Raw genomic sequence first — 21,018 nt, 5'->3', positions numbered from 1 at the left:
ACCTGCCACATCTATCAAAATCTTGTTTGAAGAAATATTCTTCCTGAAAAGAATCAATGAATTTGAACAGATTTATGTTAAGACTTTTAAAATGTTAAATGAATATCTTCTTCTTCAATATATTTGAGGAACTAAAGTGCTCTAAAACTCAAATCTTTTAACAAATCATTCCTTAAAATACTGATGAAATACATCTTATATTTTAAAATATAGCCATGACATTATTGCGCTAGCGTGCTAGGACCGCCATAACAAAGTACCACAGTCTGGGGGGCTCAAACAACACAAATGTATATTCTCACAGTTCTGGAGGCTACACGTCCAAAATAAAGGTGCTGGCAGGCTTGGTTTCTTCTGAGGTCTCTGTCCTTGGCTTATAGATGGCCGTCTTCTCCCTATGTCTTCATATTGTCTTCCTTCTGCGCCCGTCAGCGTCCTAATCTCTTCTTATGAAGACACCAGTTATATGGGGTTAGGATCTACTTTAATGACCTCAGTTTAACTTAATTACCTCTTTAAACACTCTATCTCCAAACAGCACCTTCAGAGGTACTGGGGGTTAGGACTTCAACATACGAATTTCAGAGGGGCACAATCCAGCCCATAATAAATACATATTAGCCACATTCACCAGAAAAATATATTCCTCTTTGTTGGACATCTTCAGAATCATTGACTATGCATGAGGCATATATTTATATTCACTGACTATATTTGAGACAAATATATGCATGAATATATTCATACATTGAGTACGCCTTGAAATAAGCCTTGGGAAACTGGTTATTTTGGTAAATTTGACAAGTTGGCCATATGGTAAATTGATACTTTGTTGAACGGTCTCTGAGAATTAACAATTTGGAATATTGATCCAGAGCTGATGTAAAGTCTGTGTGAGCTAAAACTACTGGGACCTCTCCGCCCCCCAAGAATATCATGCTGTTATCTGAGAGAAAAGCACCCAAAGCCGGCAGCACCAGCCGAAACAAAGCAGCACTTAGTTGACAGGTCACCAGCAAGGGGCCTTCTGAGGGAAGAGGGGAGGTCGGCCAGGGGTACTTGGGAACTTGGGGAAGGCCAGTTCAGTGGGGTGCCCCCTGGGGGCCTCAGGATCCTGGTACTTGGGGTGAGGGCAGGGGAGTGAGGGAAAGAGAACCCTCGGGATATCTGTTTCCCCGCTCTGCTTTTCTTTAGCTTCCCTTTTCTGGGATCTTCCCCCATCAGGCCACACAGCTGTTCCTGTGTCACAGAAAAGTCACCCCAGCCATGGATCCTTAGCAGCATAAGCTCCTTCATGTGGAGACCCAAGTCTCCTTTTTGATTTACTTAACAGCGAAAACCCAAGGAAATTAGTGGTGAACACCTTTCCCCTCCACATCCACGCCCGAATGCAGCTCCCTCTTCTTTCCTTCCATTAGTCTACCAAAGCGGGGGACCCTCTTCCTTCCAGAACCAATTCATCTGCCCGTGCCCGTGCTCTGGATCACATTCCTTCCATCTGGGATCCTCCCAATCTCACGTCGTGCCCCTGCCCCCAGGGACCCCCCTTTGTCTTCAGCCACCATCTCTCCCCTTTCATTCTTTCCTACCTGCCTTCTCTCAACCCTAACACCCTTGCTCATACCAAACTCTACGAAGGAAGCTACTACACTTTCTCCACTCTATGGCCTCACTTTGTATGACATCTGCTTACGTTTATATTCCCTAGGGCCTAGTCACACATCGCAGGTGCTCCAGAAAGGACAGTTGGATTAATTAATTACTGCCCTGGATAATGGAATCTTCCTCCAGTAATAAAGTGCAAGGATCACACAGGATGTGAGATGCTGTTCTTGTCTTCAAGGAGGGGACCATGGTGTTAGCAAGATGCATGAGACGAGAAACATGAAAAAATGTCACCAAAGCTCCATTATGAACAAACAGAAGAGATTCTTTAGAATGGAGGCATCTGGAGAGGCCTCTGGGCTAGACAAACTCCTTCTCGTTTCCAACCAGCACTTACATAATGCGAATCAACAAAGTCAGAGTCAAGCGCAAGGACCAAAGGGGATCCTCGGCCCCTGTGCCATGACTGGGGGTTTATGTAAAGTGAATGTAATGAGTATTTGGGACTCTCTTTTGTTGAAGAGGATGGTGTCCTTGGAAGGAAGAAGGTGCCAGTGGACAAATGGGCTCTGAGCCGTGGGCAGCTCAGAGCCTGAATCAGCATGCACAGCACTTCCTCAGTGTCTGGAGGCCTGACACTGGAACCAGGAGCCAGCTGGGAGCGGGCTGCAGCTTCTCCAGCTGCAAGGGGTGGGGTGATGCTTTGAAGACAAGAGTACGCAAGGCCATCTCAGAAGGATTCTCGGCACCCTGCCCAACGTCGCCACCACCTTCGGGACCTGCCTGTCCAGGCCGCTGCAGAACTTCCTCTCTCTGAGCAAAGTTGGCAGCTGAGAGCAAACACCAGTGAGTTCCTGCAGCTGAGCCCTCCCGTGAGTTTCAGCCCTGGGGAGAGCCCTGTCCAATGAGCCAGGCCCTGAGGGGCCTCGGCACCTCTGCAAGCCCAGTGTCTAATGCCCTGGGCTCCACAGCTGGGCTTCCGAGGGGCTAGGGGCTCCCACAAGACAAAGCAGGGTTTGCTGCCTGCTTTGGAAGACCTGCAACCCTAAAGTCTTCCAGGGACAATGAAATAAGCCACAGTGTGCAGTTGAGGAAGGTTGGAGAAGTCAAAGGAAACACATTTGCAAAACCAGGCCAATCCTCTATGCTCTCATAGTAGTAGTAGTAGTAGTAGTAGTAATAGTATTAGTAGTAGTGATGATGAGGAGGAGGATGGGGAGAAAGAGTAAGTATTTATAAAATGACTGGCATGTCTTAGGCTCTGTCCTACAGCATTTAACTCCTTCCAGGAACTGACTCCTGTCCATGCCAGCCAGCAGCTCACAATGCAGTGGTATCCCCCCACCTGCCTCGAGGCCTGGTCCACCGGCCACAAATGAGGGGACTCTGTCTCTCCATATCTCCTGTGAAGAGAAAAAGTGAGGGCAAAGATTGATAAAATGGGGCCCGAGATCAACTAGAGGCTGAAGGGAAAAGGCACTGAGAGACCAAGGGGAACTATCAGTTAAACACACCTGCCCGTTCGGAGACGAAGCAGATCCAGACACAGCTGCTGTGAACAGAGAGCTCGCAGTCTGGGAGAAATGCCTCTGTTTACTCCCCGAGTGGAGCGTGCCTGGCTGCGTCGGTGGAAGGAGGAATCACGCCTTTTGTCAAAGGTGAGCACCAAACATAGTAGCTCACACTTCCATTTGGCTTTCAAGTGGAACTTTGGCTCTCACAGCCATTTTCCTGTTTGAGTACCTTAAAAACTCTGTGGGTGGACAGAACAAATATCACCACCGTTGTCATCATCCCCATCTTACAGGTGAAGAAACAAATTCAGACTGAGGTACTTGCTCAAGGACTCAGCCTGTCAGCAGGGGGGAGAGGACTTCAGCCTTCACCATCTGGCTTGCATCTAGCCCAGAAAGTTTCCACCAAAAGATGCTGAGGCACATCTTTAGTCAGGAGAGGGATAGGACCACCGGAAGGGACTCCGAGTGGCCACTCTCCGAATCAGTCTATGCTCGGCAGCAAAACACCCTGGGACTTCATGGGTCAGCCTGAGAGTTGCGAGAACTCTCCTGCAGTTGGAGAAACATTTCTGAGGAGATTCATAAGCTGGAGCCATTTCATTCTCTTCCTGAGCACAGGAGGATGAAGAGGCCTTGGTCCTGGGCTCTCTCCTTACAGAATTCCACTCTCCTTGCCAGGTCCTCAAGGAAGGACAGCAAACAATGCCATTCTTTTTGCTCTAGAATTACGGTGACATTTTCAAGTCTATCTGGCAAGATGTGCCTGTGTTCTAGAGACACTGGTAAGAAAAATAAAGTTGTACAATTCTTCCAGCCTTTTATCAATTAATTATAAATCTACTTACAGCCTTCACCCTTCCTTATAGACACACACACCATCATTCTCTCTGCTCACATTACACAGGTCTGGGCAGAGATCTTTATCTAAATGCAAAACTCTGAATTGCTAAGTGGCAATATTAGCTTAAGTCTTAGGTTAGCTCTGATCACATTAAGCAAGATCACATAAAGCAGCACTTATATCAGTTTTGACAGTCCTGAGCCCATCCAGATGCAACCCGCCATTTAATCTGGTTTCCTACTGGTTGCTAATTTAATATTAGCAACTGGGGCCAGTCATCTGTCAATCATCAAAGCTGTATTTAAAATCAACCTAGGGCTCTACTGTGGGACAGAAAGTGAATGGTTGTCTTAGGTCTTTCATAAATTAGCCCTCGTGAGATTTAGGAATAATTCTGGAAGCTTTTGAAATGCATGCTGTTATTTTAGATATATATTTTTTTAAATCTCAATTTGGTTTTAGGATATGTATATACAACAGAAAAACTTTAGCCATCCCATAAAAGAAGTCACAATTTTTAAAATTACCTTACCAATTTATTTGGAATAATATGATATGAGTAAAAGTTGTATTGACAGTTTCAAATCTGGTAATATAGAAAAAATCAGTCTCGTTGCAATCTTTTCAAATACTTGCTCTGGACTAGTACATCTGAAGTCCAGCGGAATGTGTATTGTATCTGTAACATCTCGAATCCCCAAGAGTCAAGGGTGCCCCTATGGCAGGGCTCCTCTCCGGCATATACTGGGAAAGGGGAGATTTTATCTTGCATCCCTCTGAGTGGCCACCCAGTATAGAGGCTTTCCCTGGTCTTCCAGCTCTGCCCAGTCCATCCAGTAAGCTCTGCCTGGCCTTTCCAGACCTGGCCCCAAGCAGAGGACACTGCTCTCTTCCTGTGAGCCTCCCCAGAGGGTAATGTGGGCAAATACATTTCTCACACTGGCCTCTTCACTTTGCTTCACTTTCACCCAGATGTCACTTTCCTGAAAGCTGTGTCACTAAAGGGAATGACAGTAAGAGATAAAAACTAAAACCCTACACAAAATGTGGCCTTTACCCATCATCCGGCAAAAATGCAGCAAAGAAGTTTAACCTTTCTTAGACGACCCTTTCCATCCCTAATCTTGCTCGCCGGGCCTCACACCTCATTGCCTAAGGGCCTCTCCTAATACATGTTTTGACTTTCCCTTCACTTTTTAGGCACCCCCTAACCTGGGGGGTTAGTCCAGCTCCAGCATCTACCCTCTCTCCTAAGCAAGTCATCTTCTTGACTCCTGAGTTATTTCCTCTAAATAAGAATTCTAGGATGGAATTCATCAAGAGATGGAGGCTTGAATATTTTCTGGGTACAAAGGTGGTGGATTTGTTCCTTTGTTAACACATGAAATCAAACTATTCCCACAATGGGTTTTTGTTTCCTTGCTTTTGCTTTCTGACTAGTTTTATGATGTTTACTTTTGTAATTTGGTAGACTAAGATTTCCATAGTATGATCAGCAACCAACACTGTTCTAGAAAGCTTGTAAGTCAACTGCTAAGATGATTGGGCTGGTATTATGGACAAAATGAAGGCTTAGAAAGCAGATCACTTCCTGAGGAAAGCAGTGGTTGAAAGGATCTTAAGAAAGGGGTAGTAGGGGGCACCTGGGTGGCTCAGCGGGTTAAACCCTCTGCCTTCGGCTCAGGTCATGATCCCAGGGTTCTGGGATCGAGCCCCACATCGGGCTCTCTGATCAGCGGGGAGCCTGCTTCCCTCCTCTCTCTCTGCCTGCCTCTCTACTTGTGATCTCTCTCTGTGAAAGAAAGAAAAAGAAAGAAAGAAAGAAAGAAAGAAAGAAAGAAAGAAAGAAAGAAAGAAAGAAAGAGTAGTAGGGTTTGAAGAGCAAAAAACCTTGAACATTCTACCAGTTAGGACCTGCTCCACTACAAGGAAGAGAAACCCAAATCCAAATCCCAAATGAAGGTTAACTTGGTCATATAACTGGGGAGTCCAGGAAGTACAGCTGGTTTTAGGCATAGTTGGTTCCAGAGGCTCAAAGTGAATCCCAGTTTCTCTCTTTGCTTCTAGAATCTCCTTTCCTCTGGGTTGACTTTTGTTCTTGGGAACTCAAGGCTCATTTCACCATTAGCATTAGCTATCCTAGAGAAGAGGTAGTGCCTCTTATCCAGGAAGGCGCTGGGGAGGGTGGGGTAGGTTGGGTCATGTGACACCCACCCCTAAATTGCAGCTGAGGACATGAAGCAGTTTGGCTGGGTTTGGTTACAGGGCAGGCAGAAGGGTCAGTGCAGTGGGTTCTGGGAAATTTGGTCTTTATCAGACAATTGGGAGAGGGTCTGATGAAGGACAGAAGTTATTCCCACAATTGCCCACTATATGAAAAGATCATGAGTAAAGACAAGAGCAGTAAAACACACTGTATATTCAGAAACATCCACTTGAGCAAAAGAGCAAGAGATGAGCGACAGGAGTGTACTAGCAAGGATACTGAACGTCCAGCAGGCTCTGGGGACGTTTCTGAGCAGGATGAACGGTTCGGAGCTCCGAGTTAGCAAAGTGCTCTGTCACCATTGTTTGCACAGACGTGTGGAAACACACCTGAAGTGGGAGACTATGATGGGAGCATAAATTAGAGGTAAAGAGGCCCGAACCTGAGGGGACAGCAGTAAAAACAGAAAGGGGAGGACTGTGAGTCCCTCTGATGAGGGATTCTATGACCCACTGGTTTTATGAAGTGGCAGAAGGAATTAAAGAATGTGAGAGGATGGTACCATGAATGAGACTAGGCAGTGAGGCAGAAGAGTCCCCTCCCGCAATCGTCCCTGATCAACCCCGAGATAACCACACTGTCCTTCGTACAGCCACTGGAGCTAATTCAAACCTTAATTATTGCACTTACCCCAGAGATGCAATTCTTTTTGCAAGTCTATCACATTATGGATAAGTGAGCTGCTTAAGGGTACAGACTGCATCTGATTGATTGATTTGGCCCTAGTAGCTAAAAGAGTACAAATGTGTATACTGGACGTGTACGGACACCTGTTTCTGTACCTGTTTATTAAATTAACTGAAAGAGTAAATATCTGTGGGGTGTCTGGATGGCTCAGTGGGTTAAGCCTCTGCCTTCGGCTCAGGCCATGATCTGGGGGTCCTGGGATTGAGCCCCGCATTGGGCTCTCTGCTCAGCAGGGAGCCTGCTTTCCCCTCTCTCTCTGCCTGCCTCTCTGCCTACTTGTGATCCCTCTCTGTCAAATAAATAAATAAAATCTTGGAAAAAAAAAAAAAGAAAGGGTAAATATCTGTGTTGAACATTTCAGAGAAATCATGGAGGGTGGATTTGATAATGGGATAAAGGAAGAGAACTTAAATGTCTTGAGATCCTTTACACCAGGTGTTATTCTAGACACTTTACATATGGGACCTCGGCTTCAGGTTAAGTGTGGAAAAACTAAAAGCAACAAGCCGTATTTCATCTGTTGTCCCTTTTATAGTTATTTAAGGAGTTTCGAGTAACTTCTCTGCTCAATTCTGCTCTTGCCCTCTGCAGCACTGGGATCTCCATGGTTTCAAGGGGGCTATTTGTTTGTTTTGTGTTGGTATTACATTCCTCTGGGAAGTACCAAACCAGCAATGCCTAATATCTTATTAGTGCCTTCCAGATTTTTTAATTTTTGGTAAGAGCAACCTCTTGAGTCTCCTCCCCATGACCTCTCCCTCCTCTCCGGTGACGAGGGTGGAGTCTATGGAGGAGGTGAAAAATTTAGGGCGGGACACACAAGTAATTGATTGGCATGCTGCAAAACAGAACCCCTCTTTTTTGGCAATTGAGGCTTTTGTTTGTTTTCCCCTGGATCACGTTAAGTGTTGTTTGCTTAGGGTGACTTCTCTCACATTTCTCCAGTTTACAAGACTTGGCTGCTCTCAATTCTCAGAGCAAACTCAACACCTGAGGCTTCTGTAGAGCGAGGCCTTCCTCCCTGCTCTCGTCTCCATTTACTAGACCAGTTGAGCCGTCTCCATGGAGCTAGCCAGTGCACGGCTTTCTTCTTTCATAGCAAGGGATGTAATCATTCAGAGGTCACGTTGCCCAAGGACATACAGGTGGATTACTTAATAATCAAGTGAACGATCTTCTCAAGAGAAACACAGAATGTTCAAGCCTGGGTGCATAACGGGAAGGTGACCAGACATAGCGTGGAACTGGGGCGGTCTCCCAGGGTTAACAGGGAATTCTGTTCCTCCTGCCACACTGAGCCACTACTGTGCTCTCCTCTTCCTGAGGATCTCAGATTAACAACCAGACACTCCAGACAGAGAGTAACAGACTGAATGTGGGTGTCATATATATGCCTGAGAGCGCAAAGAGTTTTGGAACAATGAAGCTAAAAAAAAAAAAAAAAAGGATCTTTGTGACAAGATTTAGAAAGAAGACAGCTATTTTAAAAGCACGTTTTTGGGGCACCTGGGTGGCTCCATCCGTTAAGCTGAGCTTGATTTCAGCTCTGGTTATGATCTCAGGGTCATGAAGTCAAGCCCCAAATCGGGCTCCACAATGGGCATGAAGCCTGTTTAAGATTCTCTCCCTCTCCCTTGGTCCCTTCCCACCCACACCCTCTAATACATACATACATACATACATACATACAAAAAACTAAGAGCACATTTTTGTACCTACATTTATAAATGTCACAGACATCCAAAGACACTTTCTGGTTAAACATTTATTATCTGTGAGAATGTAAGACTTGTGTTTCCTGTTTCTAAGTTTCGAGAAACCAGGCCTATGCGAATTATATGCCATGAGAGTATTCTTTATACTCATTCTGAATGCAAGTGTAAAGCTTCTCATCTAAGTTTTGGATAAAATATGCTCTTTACATTTGGAGTACCCCGATATGCAGCTGTACTGTGTGTGCAGTACAAGACTTTTTTTTTTTTTTTTGAAGATTTATTTATTTAGTTAGAGAGTGAGTGTGCCCGAGCAGGGAGTGATGAAAGAGATAGAGGGAGAGAAAGAATTTCAAGCAGACTCCTCCTAAATGTAGAGCCCCATGCGAAGGCTTGATCCCACAACCCTCAGATCATGACCTGAGCTGAAATCAAGAGTCAGACGCTTAAGCAACTGAGTCACTCAGGCACCCCACAAGTGGGTTTTCAGGACACTCTCCTAAAAGAACAAAGTCAGGTGTTGCGTGTGGATACGTGGATGTTTGTATTGTACGCTCTTAACTGTGGCAATGATTTATCAAAGCAATGGTGAGCCAACACGTGGACCTGGAGCTCACACTGCTCATGCCTGGGTTTCAGGAAATTAACAAACTGGAATAAAAGTTAACTTTAAACAAATTACCCAGGACTATTTAAAAGCACTGATCCATCAAGGGTTTAACAGACTGCCAATACTACTTCATGAAAGCTAGTACAGGAAGGAGATCTGCGAACTACTCAAACACTAAACCTGGTCAAACCTACATCTAGTATAGCTCTTTTCCAAAAGCCTTCAGTTTGCTTTGTGAGGGAGAAATAACAGTTTTCAGCCTCATGAATATTAAAAAGTGCCAACTTACACTTCACCAAGATTAATTACTGTATTATAGGTTAAGGAATAAATATTTCTAAAAACTAAAACCAGCTATTCAGTGTTCATGACAATTTTTTCCATCAATTGAAAATAAAAAAGGTCTTGAAAACTTAACAAACTTTACACCGGCTGAGGAAGCAGCTACAATTCAAGGCTCTCTTGTTCTTGTCTGTCGGCACATCTCTCCCAGGCAGCCGGAGGGACTAGCTACACTAAGCTCCCACACGCATCACGTATGTTCATTACGTGGACAAAGATCGCTTCCTTGGGAGGTAACTGCTACACTGCCTTGCTCTTCTAGAGTTAATACATCCAAACTTTGAACATAGTTATGTAGATGCATTGAGTCCCACTTCGGAAAAATGACCTGCTGCTGTACGTTCATCACCTGCCCCCTAACTGGTCTCAGTTTTACAGAGATAAGAACCACAGAGGGAAACACTGGCTGAAGGTCTGGGGAGGTGGAATGGTAATCCTGGAGCTCCAGCCAGCAAGGCCAGGCTCCTATACTTAGAAATGTGTCTCCTGTACCTATTGGCCTTTGAATGCCCATGACACTTATTTTAAAACCAAAAAAAATGAATGGGAAACAAATGTTTTTCTTTCACCCCATTTTCTTCCTCTTTCTAGAACTGCTTACTTGTTCAAATAAAGGAGGTGGAACAGCATTCTCAACCTCCTCCTACCCCAAGGGCCACTGCTATCATGAAGGGGGAGTGATGGGCACAAGGGCCCTACACTCTCGAAAAAATGTCCAGATTTTATACTGCAATATAAATAAAAATTGACTTACATTATATACATTTTCCTAGTCCCTACACCTCTATTATAATCACATTTTTTGAACACTTACTATGCACCTGGTACCTAAGTGCATTACATGTATTAAACTGATTTAATCCCCATGGCAAACTAGTAGGTAGACACTATTATGACCTTCACCTTACATGTGAGAAAACAGGCACACAGTTTAAATAACTTTTTCAAGGTCACATGGTTAGTAAATGGCAGAACTGGAATTTAAGCCCAGATAATCCGGTCTTTAGGCCTATGCTCTGACACATTGTTTTAAGAATGCACATGAGAACATTATCATGGAGATAATTTGCTCTAACACATTTTTAAGTCCATTATTTGAAAATTACGTTGTTATAAACAGAAATTATCTTGATTCATTATTGATACATTATTGTATTGTCCAGAAAACACCTCGTAGATCATCCAAGCTACCACTGGAATGACCTGAACCAAGATGAGTTTCCTTTCCAGGGCTTTCCCATCTGGCTATTCTTTCCCAAATCATAATTAGATTTCAAATGGTGGCTGCTTCTCTATCTGTCCTTTCTGGTGGGCAATGAGATCACGAAGGAACATTTCCAGGCAAAATAGTTTGACCTTCTTTTGTCTCTCAGTCAAGTTGTGGGCCACAAGCGATGGGGCACATGGCCCAGACCAGTACACCTTGCACTGGCACAGCCTGATGGCATAAATGGCATGACCACTGATCTCCAGGATCAGTACTCTGTCCATGACATCTAGCAGCTTACTGGTGAACAGCTTCTGCTTCTCATTGGTGATACACTCTGGACCTGGGAACTTGACCTGCTCCAGATTGACAGGAGCTCCTCCTGGTCAGGCATGGGACCCAAGTCCCCATAGAATCTACCTCTCAATTGATGGACTCACTAAATTGTCACAAAACTCCAACCAATACTTAAGAACCTAAGACAATATCCTAAATGACCCCAAGTATGTAACAGTTTTAACCCAATGGGTATACATGGTTTGAGAATTCACTGCTTTCTTATTCAAAATTATATAAAGTGAAAACTTCACTTTTTCATTACTTGACTAATTTTCAGTAAAATTTTGTCACCACAACTTCTTTCTGTAGTAGCTTGGAGATCTCCATGGTACGACAATGGACTATTCTACTTTTAAAATGTTTACTATCAATTCAGCAAAAGCTCTTCCAAATCCTGATGTTCCTTGAGGAAAAAGACAAAGAGTCAAACAGAAGGCCTAAGCCTGCAGGACTGTGGTAAAGCCAGACAGAGCGTCAGTCTTTTGATGTAAAAGCTACTTATTACTCTAGTGAGGAAGGTACACTGGTTTGGAAAACTAATTAAAATTAATTAGAAGTTTCAAACACCTCAAACATAAAATCACGCATTATATAAAATGTACTTTCAAGGTCAATTTAATTTTCAGAACCTGACCAAGTAATTCAGCCTCTTAAAGGTCTCTCACAGAAGATATCAATAGCAGAGAAATGGTCTCTGAATTGCAATTTCTGTAGCTTTACAAATAATATTCAGAAATTCAAAAGGCATATCGGATTGCAATGGACAGAAAGATAAGTCAAATACAATTTTATAAGAAAAAAATCAGCTTTACCTACACTATTGTTACGGTCTGCATGTTTGTGCTTCCCGCCCACAACCCAGCCCCAAAATCTTCTCTGAAACCTATTCCCCCATTGTGATAGTATTTGGAGGCGGGCATTTGAGAGATGAGTATGTCATGAGGGCGAAGCTCTCCTAAATGGGGTCAGTGTCCTATAAGAGACCCCAAGGAGATCCTCTGCTTTTCTGCCCTGTGACGTTACAATGAGAAGAGAGCTGGTAACGAAGCTGGCGCCTTGATCTTGCTTGCACTTCCCGGCCTCTAGAACTGTGAGAAAGGTTTCTGTTTATAAGCCCCCCAGTCTATACTTCGTTCTAGCAGCCCAAACACACTGAGACAATCACGCTGTACTTGAAAGCAACTCCTGATAAGTAGCTTGATTCTTTAAAATCTAATTTAGTTTACCTTTAAAATGCAAGTGTGATTCCATTTCAAAATGTTCTATTTTAACAACTTCCTTTTTATAAAATGTTTAAAGACAAAGTCAAGCAATGCCATCTACAGGGAAACTTTAGAACAACAGTCCTATTTCTATAACCCACACTTCTTAAAATACAGTAATAGTCTGAGTTAATATCGCAATTGGCATCATTTAACAAGGTAACTTTTAAGAAAAAGGTAGCTGTGTAAAAAATCCCACCATCATTCTGGATTAATACTTCTTAAAATAATGAAAAATAACCTAACCTCACTCCCAAGTTCATGAAACCTAATATTCACAGACCCTTGGTTGTGAACTATACCTGATTGAGATACTACGTTACGCAATTTCAAAGACCTTTAGTTATAACTGGTATACAGGGGAGACTCAAGTCCTTGGAGACTAGCCTATAACAATTTCATTTTTCCAGCTATTAGACTCCCCTTTCTTCTTGAGTAGCATCATCTTTGCCTTCTTGACCAGGTTCTCCAAATTTTCAGGTCAACAGTCAATTTCTAAATCTCTGTCCTATTTATTTTAAAACCTATTTTGTAGATGATTCCACATCACATTCAAAGCTCCTTCCCTCCCTATGCAGTATAGGCCCACTCTAATCATGGATGGTTTATTTTTGTATTTCTTCTCCCTTTGCTCCCTTCCCCTTGGGAAATAGATGCTAGGGTTCCTTAACACAGCAGTTCTCAATTTAGGCTAAACTCAAACCACCTGGAGCCCTTTAATAAAAATCCCATGCCTTTAAATTTAATTGGGACCCAAACATGGCTTTCGTTTGCTTTTCATTTTCCAGGTGATCCCATGTGCAGCCTAGTTTGAGAAACACTGCCTTACAACGGGGCCACCTTAATGGGCTATAACTGCATTCTGATAACTGGCCTGTGGGTTTCATGGTGCACAGTGGCAAGCCCCCACTCAACTAGAGGTCCAGAGGTTCATTCCTGAGCTGTCTTCTCACTTGACCCCAGCCCTGGCAGTGCCGGGGGATTGGAGTTGGTTGTATTCTGGTTGATCCCCAGTCCTTGGCATCACACCTCACTCATCTTCCGCACCTGCCTTTGAACTTCTCCATGTTGCTGCTCAAGTCCTCTGCAGGAGCTGGCAGGACCCATCTTTAACACCTCTCTGCCTGATAGTCCTCACCTCTCCAATTTCATTCCCATGCTCTGAAATAAAAACACAGATGTGCTAATCTGCTGGGTAAACTCAACCAGGTGGAGAAAATGTTGGGCTCCTCCTCCTAGAAGCATCCTTAATCTTGAATTGTTCCCTCACGCCGCTCTCCTGTGGTTTCTGAGTGCAGAAGAGAGTCTAAAGGACTCATGAGAGTCCAAAGGACAAAATCCCATTCCCCAACACTGCATTCCTCAAAGAGACCTCTCCCAGGCCTCTCTGACTGTCTGTGGAATGGTGGGTGGTGATAGGGCAGGTTCTTTGGAACTGGCAGCCCCCAGTAAGCCCTGCAGTGCTCACTGGTCCTACCAAACCAGTGGTTCTTTACAATGTGGAGACTTGGTACCTTTTTCTTTTTTAATTTGAAATTTGGTACTTTTTAATCTCTGCTCTGGCCTTATTCCAGAAGAGGAAAAAAAATCCCATGATTTAATGTTACAAGCTACTTAAATCTACATTCAGTAACTTAGGTCAGTTCTCCAGAACAGATGATGAATGTATGCAAGTGACGCTTTAAGGTGATAAGTAAGGGAGTGGGAATAGGACAGGGAAGGGAAGGAGGCACACACAAGTAAAGGGGTGATTCTGGCGAAGCTGTAGAGGCTGACCTCCACCCAACTCCTCCAGAAAATTTTGGAGTGTAAGGTGCACCTATGTGAGGTAAAGGAGCTGGGCTTTCGTACAGGAATGCCAAGGGGCACTTTAGGCAGAAGACCCAGAGGTAGTGAATATTGGAAGTATAGTGAAAAGAAGAGGAGGTTGAAAAGGGATCGAGAATCTGAGTGCATTACTATAGCTGGTCAATGTCAGACTTATTTAAGTTGCACAGTGTTATGGAATAGGCTAGAAAGTAGTCGTCTGTGCCAAGACTTCACTAATAATAACTGGTGCTATCTGTAACTAACAAAGAATCATGTATTTAGGTTAAACTGTTTGTAAACTGGTTAATGAAATGCTAAGGGCAGTATGAACAAGGTATTCTGGAAAAGAACAGCAAGACAAACTTTAAAGACCAAAGGAAGCCTGAAAGAAAGAATGGTTCTTTCACTTGGATCTTTAATTTCTCTAAATAGGGTTTCTTTTTCTTTTTCTGGAAACCTGATTTAGATGTTCATTTTCTTCAAACCTATTTCTGAAACATTCACAAAATCACAGGATCTCAAAAACAATGTTTATTTTAATACATAAAATGTGCCACCTAGCACCAATGCCTACAGGTACCAGAATTCTATCCAGTTAGTATTACTCTTCACAACTGATGTAACTGAAGTCCTTGACAGATCAGTCTGTGAGATGATTATCATTGTAAGATAAAACAGAGAATACATAGAATCAAAACACTTGGTAAATATATATAGAGCCACATTTGTAGTTACTTAAAAACATGTCTCTGTTTCGTGTAAACACTGGTGATTTTAGCCATTTTCCTGGAAGATATATGCGACAAAAAGTGCAAGAGCCACCTAAGTGCACAAGCCTGAAACTGGGCTTTTATTCTTGCTCCATTCGCAAACGAAAAAGTTTGTAAAGATACCTTTTCCCCCTCCTGATTTCTTACTTTCATTCCTACCAACTCATTACAGTATAAATTACTATCTAACTCACACAGACATGTATGGTGGAGGAAAAGAATAAAACTTTGGCTAATAGTATACAAAACAGCATTTTCAGGTTTTTGTTTTAAGAACATTTCGATATTAATGCTATCGTAATAACCGCAATGAAGTGGAAGACACATATGATAAAAACCAATGCATAATTACATTAAAATAAAAACCAACTTTTAGATTTGTTGATCTTGAAGACAACCGAATTTTACTAGTTGCAACTTAAACAGAATTACATAGTAATAGATGTCTCTCTTTAGAAACTGGATCAATTCATCTCCAGTTTCCTGACAATAATGCCAAGTCAACCATGCCACTTCACTGTTTACTTCTGGTAGACTTAAGGCAAACCTCAATACCTATCTTTCATTTGAGGAGTGACTGATACACAATTTTCTTTTAAGCAGAACTTGAAGCTGAGCTACAAGTAAACTAAGGTGGATTTCAGGCCCACTGGCAGACAGGCAGTCAGTAATCATTTTCAAATTGCAGGTAGCCCATGGTGGTTGTCAGTTATATATCGAATCTCTATGGACATGCTGGAAAAATCTGTGAACACAATCTTCCCATGCTGTATTCACATGCTCCATTCATATATTTAGCTTACCCAGGTTGTTAGAGGCTTGGGTAAGGTGACTAAAGATTTCACGACAGAGATTTCTATAAGAAAAAAAAAAAAAGAAAACTTTAAAGATCGATTTCTTATGAAAAACTAAGTATTTATTGGGTACTTAATACTAAGTAATAAATATGCCTAATGCAGCTCAAATGAATAACCATCCAAAATTTTAAGAGATGGTTTTTTTGCTGATATCCAAAACAAAGTAACCAAAGAAAAATCAGATACACTGGACATCACCAAAATTAAAAAGCTTTGTGCTTCAAAGGACATACTATCAAGAAAAAGAAAAAAAAAAGACAAACCACAGAACGGGAGAACATATTTGAAAGTGATGTATCTGGTAAGGGTCTAGTATCCAGAATAAAGAACAGATACAACTCAACGGTAAGAAGACAACTCTATTTAAAAACAGGGAAAGTATTTCTGTAAAGATATCCAAATGGCCAATAAATACATGTAAAGACATTCCACATTAGTCATTCAGGAAATGAAAATAAAAACCACAATGAGATACGAATTCACTCTTACTGAGATGGTTACAATCAAAAAGATGGACAATGACAAGCACTGGTGAAGAGATGAAGAAATCACAACCCTCAGCTACCGCCGGTGGGAATATAAAACGGTACAGCAGCTTTGGAGTACAGTTTGGCAAATTCCCCATAAAGTTAAACATGGAGTTCCCGTACAACCCAGCAATTCTATTCTAGGTATATACCCAAGAGATTTGAAAACGGAAGTCACACAAAAATTCTTACATGAATATTCACAGCAGTATTCTTCATTATTGCCAAAAAGTGAAGAATGGCTGAAATGACCAATCACTGATGAATGGATGGATAAGGTATAGTATCAAAGAAATATTAAAACTGTATTTTTCTTATAAAACTACAAAAAGGAGCCAGATACAGGAAGCCACACAGTGTGTGATTCTACCTCTGTGAAGCATTCAGAACAGGCAATCCACAGACAGAGAAGTGACTGGAAGCTGCCAAGGGCTAGGGAGAGGCAGGGGTAGGAAATGACTGCTAATGGGTATGGGGTTTCTTTATGGGGTGATAAAAAATGTTTAGAACTAAAGTGGTAACGCTTGTGCAACTCTGTGAATATACTAAAAACCACTGAACTGTACATTTTAAAAGGGTGAATTTTATGAATTTTGTAAAAAGAAGTAATTCTTTGCCCAAAAAAAAAAAAAAAAGCCTTTACATTTAGGAGACACAAAATCTTTAAGCCTCAAAAAAAATTCTACTTTTAAACTACACAACAGCTTGAACTAAAACCAGATTCCTTAAGGCATAAAATATTTTTAAAATTTATCTATCTCCAGCACTATGCCAAATGAAAGCAGATCTGAATTACTAATCCCACAACTTCTTTTTCCTTACAGTTCTAACAGCCTTAATCCCCCAAATTACAAGCTATTTGCTTTTGACTAGAATCCACATAATCAGAAAACTTCATCACTGAGAATTCAAAGCAAAGATAACAGAAACAAGTAGGACTAACTAAATTTAGCATCCTTAATTCATAAACTAGATCATGTCTTGTCTTTTACTGGTCACATATATAAAAGGCGATACAAAATGGATGAAATATAATTCTTCCCCTCTACACGTGCAAACTCTAGGCATACAGAGGCAGCTTATATAAAAATGTAATTAATGTTAACAGGTAAAGGAAGGAACAAAAAAGGGGAAATATACATAAATTCTATTTAACTCAGTGCATTTCTACTTACTGGACAGATCTACCTTGTTATACTTTACTTTGGACTATTTGCCAAATGTGAATGGTTGGAGAAAGTTCACAAAAGTCAGAACTGACATTTTAAAACAGAAATGTACAAATAGCTAAGATATTTGCCTGAGGTAATGCCCAATTACAAAGCTCTATTATTTACAGATGGAAAGGATCTTTATCAGAAAAGCCTGTTTTTGTTTTTGGTTTTTTAGAGGGAGAATCCAAGGCCAGGTAGATTAAATGATCTGAACATTGAGAGTGCCTGAGCCCAGGGAGTCATCAGAAGTATTTCCCCACATCAAAATCAGCATCTGCATCACACATTAGCCCAGAGACAGTGCCCAGCTAATGAGATCTCCTCAGAGGACAAAGAGCTAGGAATGTATTTACCGATTTTTTCTTTCTGATGTATAAAATATGAATATCCTCGCTTCGATATTCTTCATCATGTTTCTCCAAAGGAATTTTTTCAAAGTCAAAGTCTAGTTGGAGGAGCTATAAATTTAAAAGAGATATACTGTAAATTCCATAACATGAAGTTTCCTGTGGTGACAGAAGTCAGAATGACAGTTAACTTTGGAGGAGTACCGACTAGAAAGGGCACATGGGAGCATTCCGAAATCCTGAAAGTGTTCTGTATCTTGATGTAGTGGTGGTTGCCTGGGTGTATACATATGAAAAATTGAGTTGAGAACTTGATACATATGCATTTTTACATGTGCTGACTCAAGTTAAACTGTTTAACAATATAGAATTTTCAATTACAGTCTCAAAAGTTAAATTCTTTACTTTCAAGAAAAACATGAAAATAAAAACAATTTTAGCACGTATCTGAGGCAGAGTCATGTATTTGCATTCTTAAGCAAAGCAGTCCTTTCAGTGGATAAATTGCAGGACTATGGAGATGTACCCTCAGTAGGAGTCACTTTGTAATGTGATGGATTTTTGCCCATCAAAAGGGTTTGGATGACCACTGGGGTAAGATGGGTGAAAGATACATGGGGCTCTAAGTACTACTTTTGCAACTTCCTATAAGTCTTTATTTCAAAATAAAAAGTGAAAAACAAAAACAAAAAATACCCCCCAAAGTAGATAGGACACCTTGGTTGAAAGCTTTTATAAAAATGTAGAGAAAAACACAGAGGTAAAAACATACCACATATGTTTCTCTGATGTACTTTCCAAAAGTACTACATACATCATTAATACATTCCCAAAAGCCAGCATCATGTTTAATAAAGAAGCATGGAAAACTTTCCCAGAAAAGACAAGGATGTCACCATTATTATTTTGGGTTGTTTTGTAGATACTAGATTGACTAATTAGAAAAGAAAAAGTTAACAAAGGATTAGAAAAGATGCAAAAGGTTGGGGGAGAAGCTTAGTAGAATGGTGGGCAACGAAGGATACTCTCCTTGGATCCATACAAGTGGAATGTGTTCCCCACTCAAAATTACCTTAATATACTTGAACATACAGTCACATAAAGCCTCGCTGAAATCATATAAAGCACTACAAAAACAGATCTAGTACTTACCTCAAAATATTTTTTCTCGATTTCTGGATTTTTTCCCATTGTTCGTTGTTCATAACAACATATAATACAAGTCTCAAATCCACTAAGATCTTTTAGAGTTTTCAACAACGGCTCCAAAGACTGTTCAAAACAGAGTATCACTTTTACTTATGATTTTTAAAAATTTTAATATTTACTATAAAATGGGATTAGGGGAAGTGGAGAGTAACTATAACTCCCCTCCAATTTATCCATCTTTGAGTCAATCAACAAAGTACAAGTGGTTAAAGCTCTTAACTAATGACTGGTAAACTCCTCTTCACTAATCAACCACTGTATTGATTTCAGTTTCCAAAAGACTCAAATGACTGTATTTTGGAGTTCCCATGAGAAAACAAATGAAATGACCTCATCCTTAAAAAATTAATTTTAATCTATTTTAAGTTGGGATTTACCCACAAAAGTGAGTCTGACCCTAACTTGAATTTAAGCTAGTTCAATGTTTGTTATTTTAAAAACGCGATGCCCACAATATTATACAAACTGCCATTTAAAAAAATACCATTCTGGGGGCACCTGAGTGGCTCAGTGGGTTAAAGCCTCTGCCTTTGGCTCAGGTCATGATCTCAGGGTCCTGGGATTGAGCCCCGAATAGGACTCTCTGCTTGGCAGGGAGCCTGCTTCCCCTGTCTCAGCCTGCCTCTCTGCCTACTTGTGATCTCTGTCAAATAAATAAATTAAATTAAAAAAAAAAAAAAGTACCATTCTGAATCAATCTTTCCACAGAACAATGAATTCTTTATAATGCAACTTAATTCTCAATGTCATGGTTAACATGTTCACTAGGAAGAGCTTACAAAAAACCTTAAGCTTTTCATAACAGATCCAAACGGCAAAATCTTTAAAATAGTACAGAAGTCTCTAGTAAAATGCACATAACACTTCTGTCAACATATTTTACAGGTCTATGTTTATCACCAGTATATGTATATAATTCTGGTAACCTTTATGTTCTTTACTGTGTCATCAACTATAGGACAAATATCTTGCATTCAGAAATATTAAAATGTGAAGAAACGTGAACTTTGGAATCCACAAATTATGGTATAAATTCTAAAGATAGACATTTCACTCAATGAATACTCACCTCTTCATAGTATATGCAGTCGGCCATCAGGATATAGTCTGGTGGAGAAGGAAAGTCTTCTATTTCTTCCCCCCTTAAAAATATCAACCAAAATATTTAATTGTTGCTTTAATAATTTAAAACACTGTTTTATAAACAAGTTCTGGAAAGTCCCCTTCATATTAACTATGGTTGTAGTGAACGCAATTTAAAGCAAAATAGAATCGTTATCTTAAAACAAGCTGAAAGGCCATACAAACCATTTCAGTACCTTGGCTTGAACAGAACCAGTGACAAGATGCTTGTTCATATTAATATTCATCTTCAGCAAGTCCTGCAATTCCTCAAGATCTGTGACCACAACATCAGCCCTATAAAATAACGTGGACTGAAGTGTAGGCACAAGCGTGGTAAACCAGGAATCCGGATTTCCCGAACAAAGCAGCCCCCCCCACCCCTCCTGTCAGCTCTTACCCGAGGGTAGCAGCCATGAGCCCTACGGCCCCAGTGCCGGAGCCCAGCTCCAGCACGGACCGCCGGCTCAGAGAGTGGGCCCCATCCCCGGAAAACCCCGGCGTTTCTAGGTACTTAGAAAGGACAATGGCAGCGTCCCAAACAACGCAGCCCACGCCGCCGGAGCCATACTGCTGCAGTCGTAACACCGTGCCATCTCGCTTTTCCAAAACTCGAACAAAGTTCCGCAGTGGGTCCTCCGCGGACTCCAGAGTAGCCGCCATCGCTGCCCGGCAACAAGATGTGGCGCGTGCAGTGACGTCACAGCCACATGCACCGCCCCAAGACCGGCCGGAAGAGGGCCCGGCGCCTCCTAGTGGCGAAGTTGACGCCATT

The 21,018-nt window shown here is 41.6% G+C and overlaps 1 protein-coding gene across 3 annotated transcripts; it reads right to left on the bottom strand.

The window, feature by feature from the left end:
* Window positions 1–204: 204 nt before the first annotated feature.
* Window positions 205–20,961, bottom strand: VCPKMT (valosin containing protein lysine methyltransferase). 3 transcript variants are annotated; one of them, XR_004384227.1, is made up of 8 exons: window positions 20,644–20,961; window positions 20,430–20,540; window positions 20,191–20,263; window positions 19,065–19,184; window positions 17,919–18,023; window positions 15,771–15,823; window positions 13,342–13,549; window positions 205–446 (listed from the first exon to the last, which is right to left on the bottom strand). XR_004384227.1 is itself a non-coding variant. In XM_032871169.1 (7 exons), exons 1-6 carry the CDS (start codon window positions 20,904–20,906, stop codon window positions 15,809–15,811), a joined length of 687 nt encoding a protein of 228 aa, XP_032727060.1. In that variant the 5' UTR covers window positions 20,907–20,961; the 3' UTR covers window positions 12,718–13,549; window positions 15,771–15,808. The 3 variants fall into 3 exon arrangements, 2 of the variants coding, with proteins under 2 accessions (XP_032727060.1, XP_032727061.1); XM_032871169.1 differs by lacking the exon at window positions 205–446 and having other exon boundaries at window positions 12,718–13,549; XM_032871170.1 differs by lacking the exons at window positions 205–446; window positions 13,342–13,549 and adding an exon at window positions 14,708–14,842.
* Window positions 20,962–21,018: the final 57 nt, after the last annotated feature.

This window comes from Lontra canadensis, unplaced genomic scaffold (genome assembly GCF_010015895.1).
Source record: "Lontra canadensis isolate GAN:19392208 unplaced genomic scaffold, GSC_riverotter_1.0 scaffold42, whole genome shotgun sequence".
Lineage (NCBI taxonomy): Eukaryota > Metazoa > Chordata > Mammalia > Carnivora > Mustelidae > Lontra > Lontra canadensis.
The sequence above is the reverse complement of the archived record's forward strand: the minus strand, read 5'-3'. Positions and strand labels throughout refer to the sequence as shown.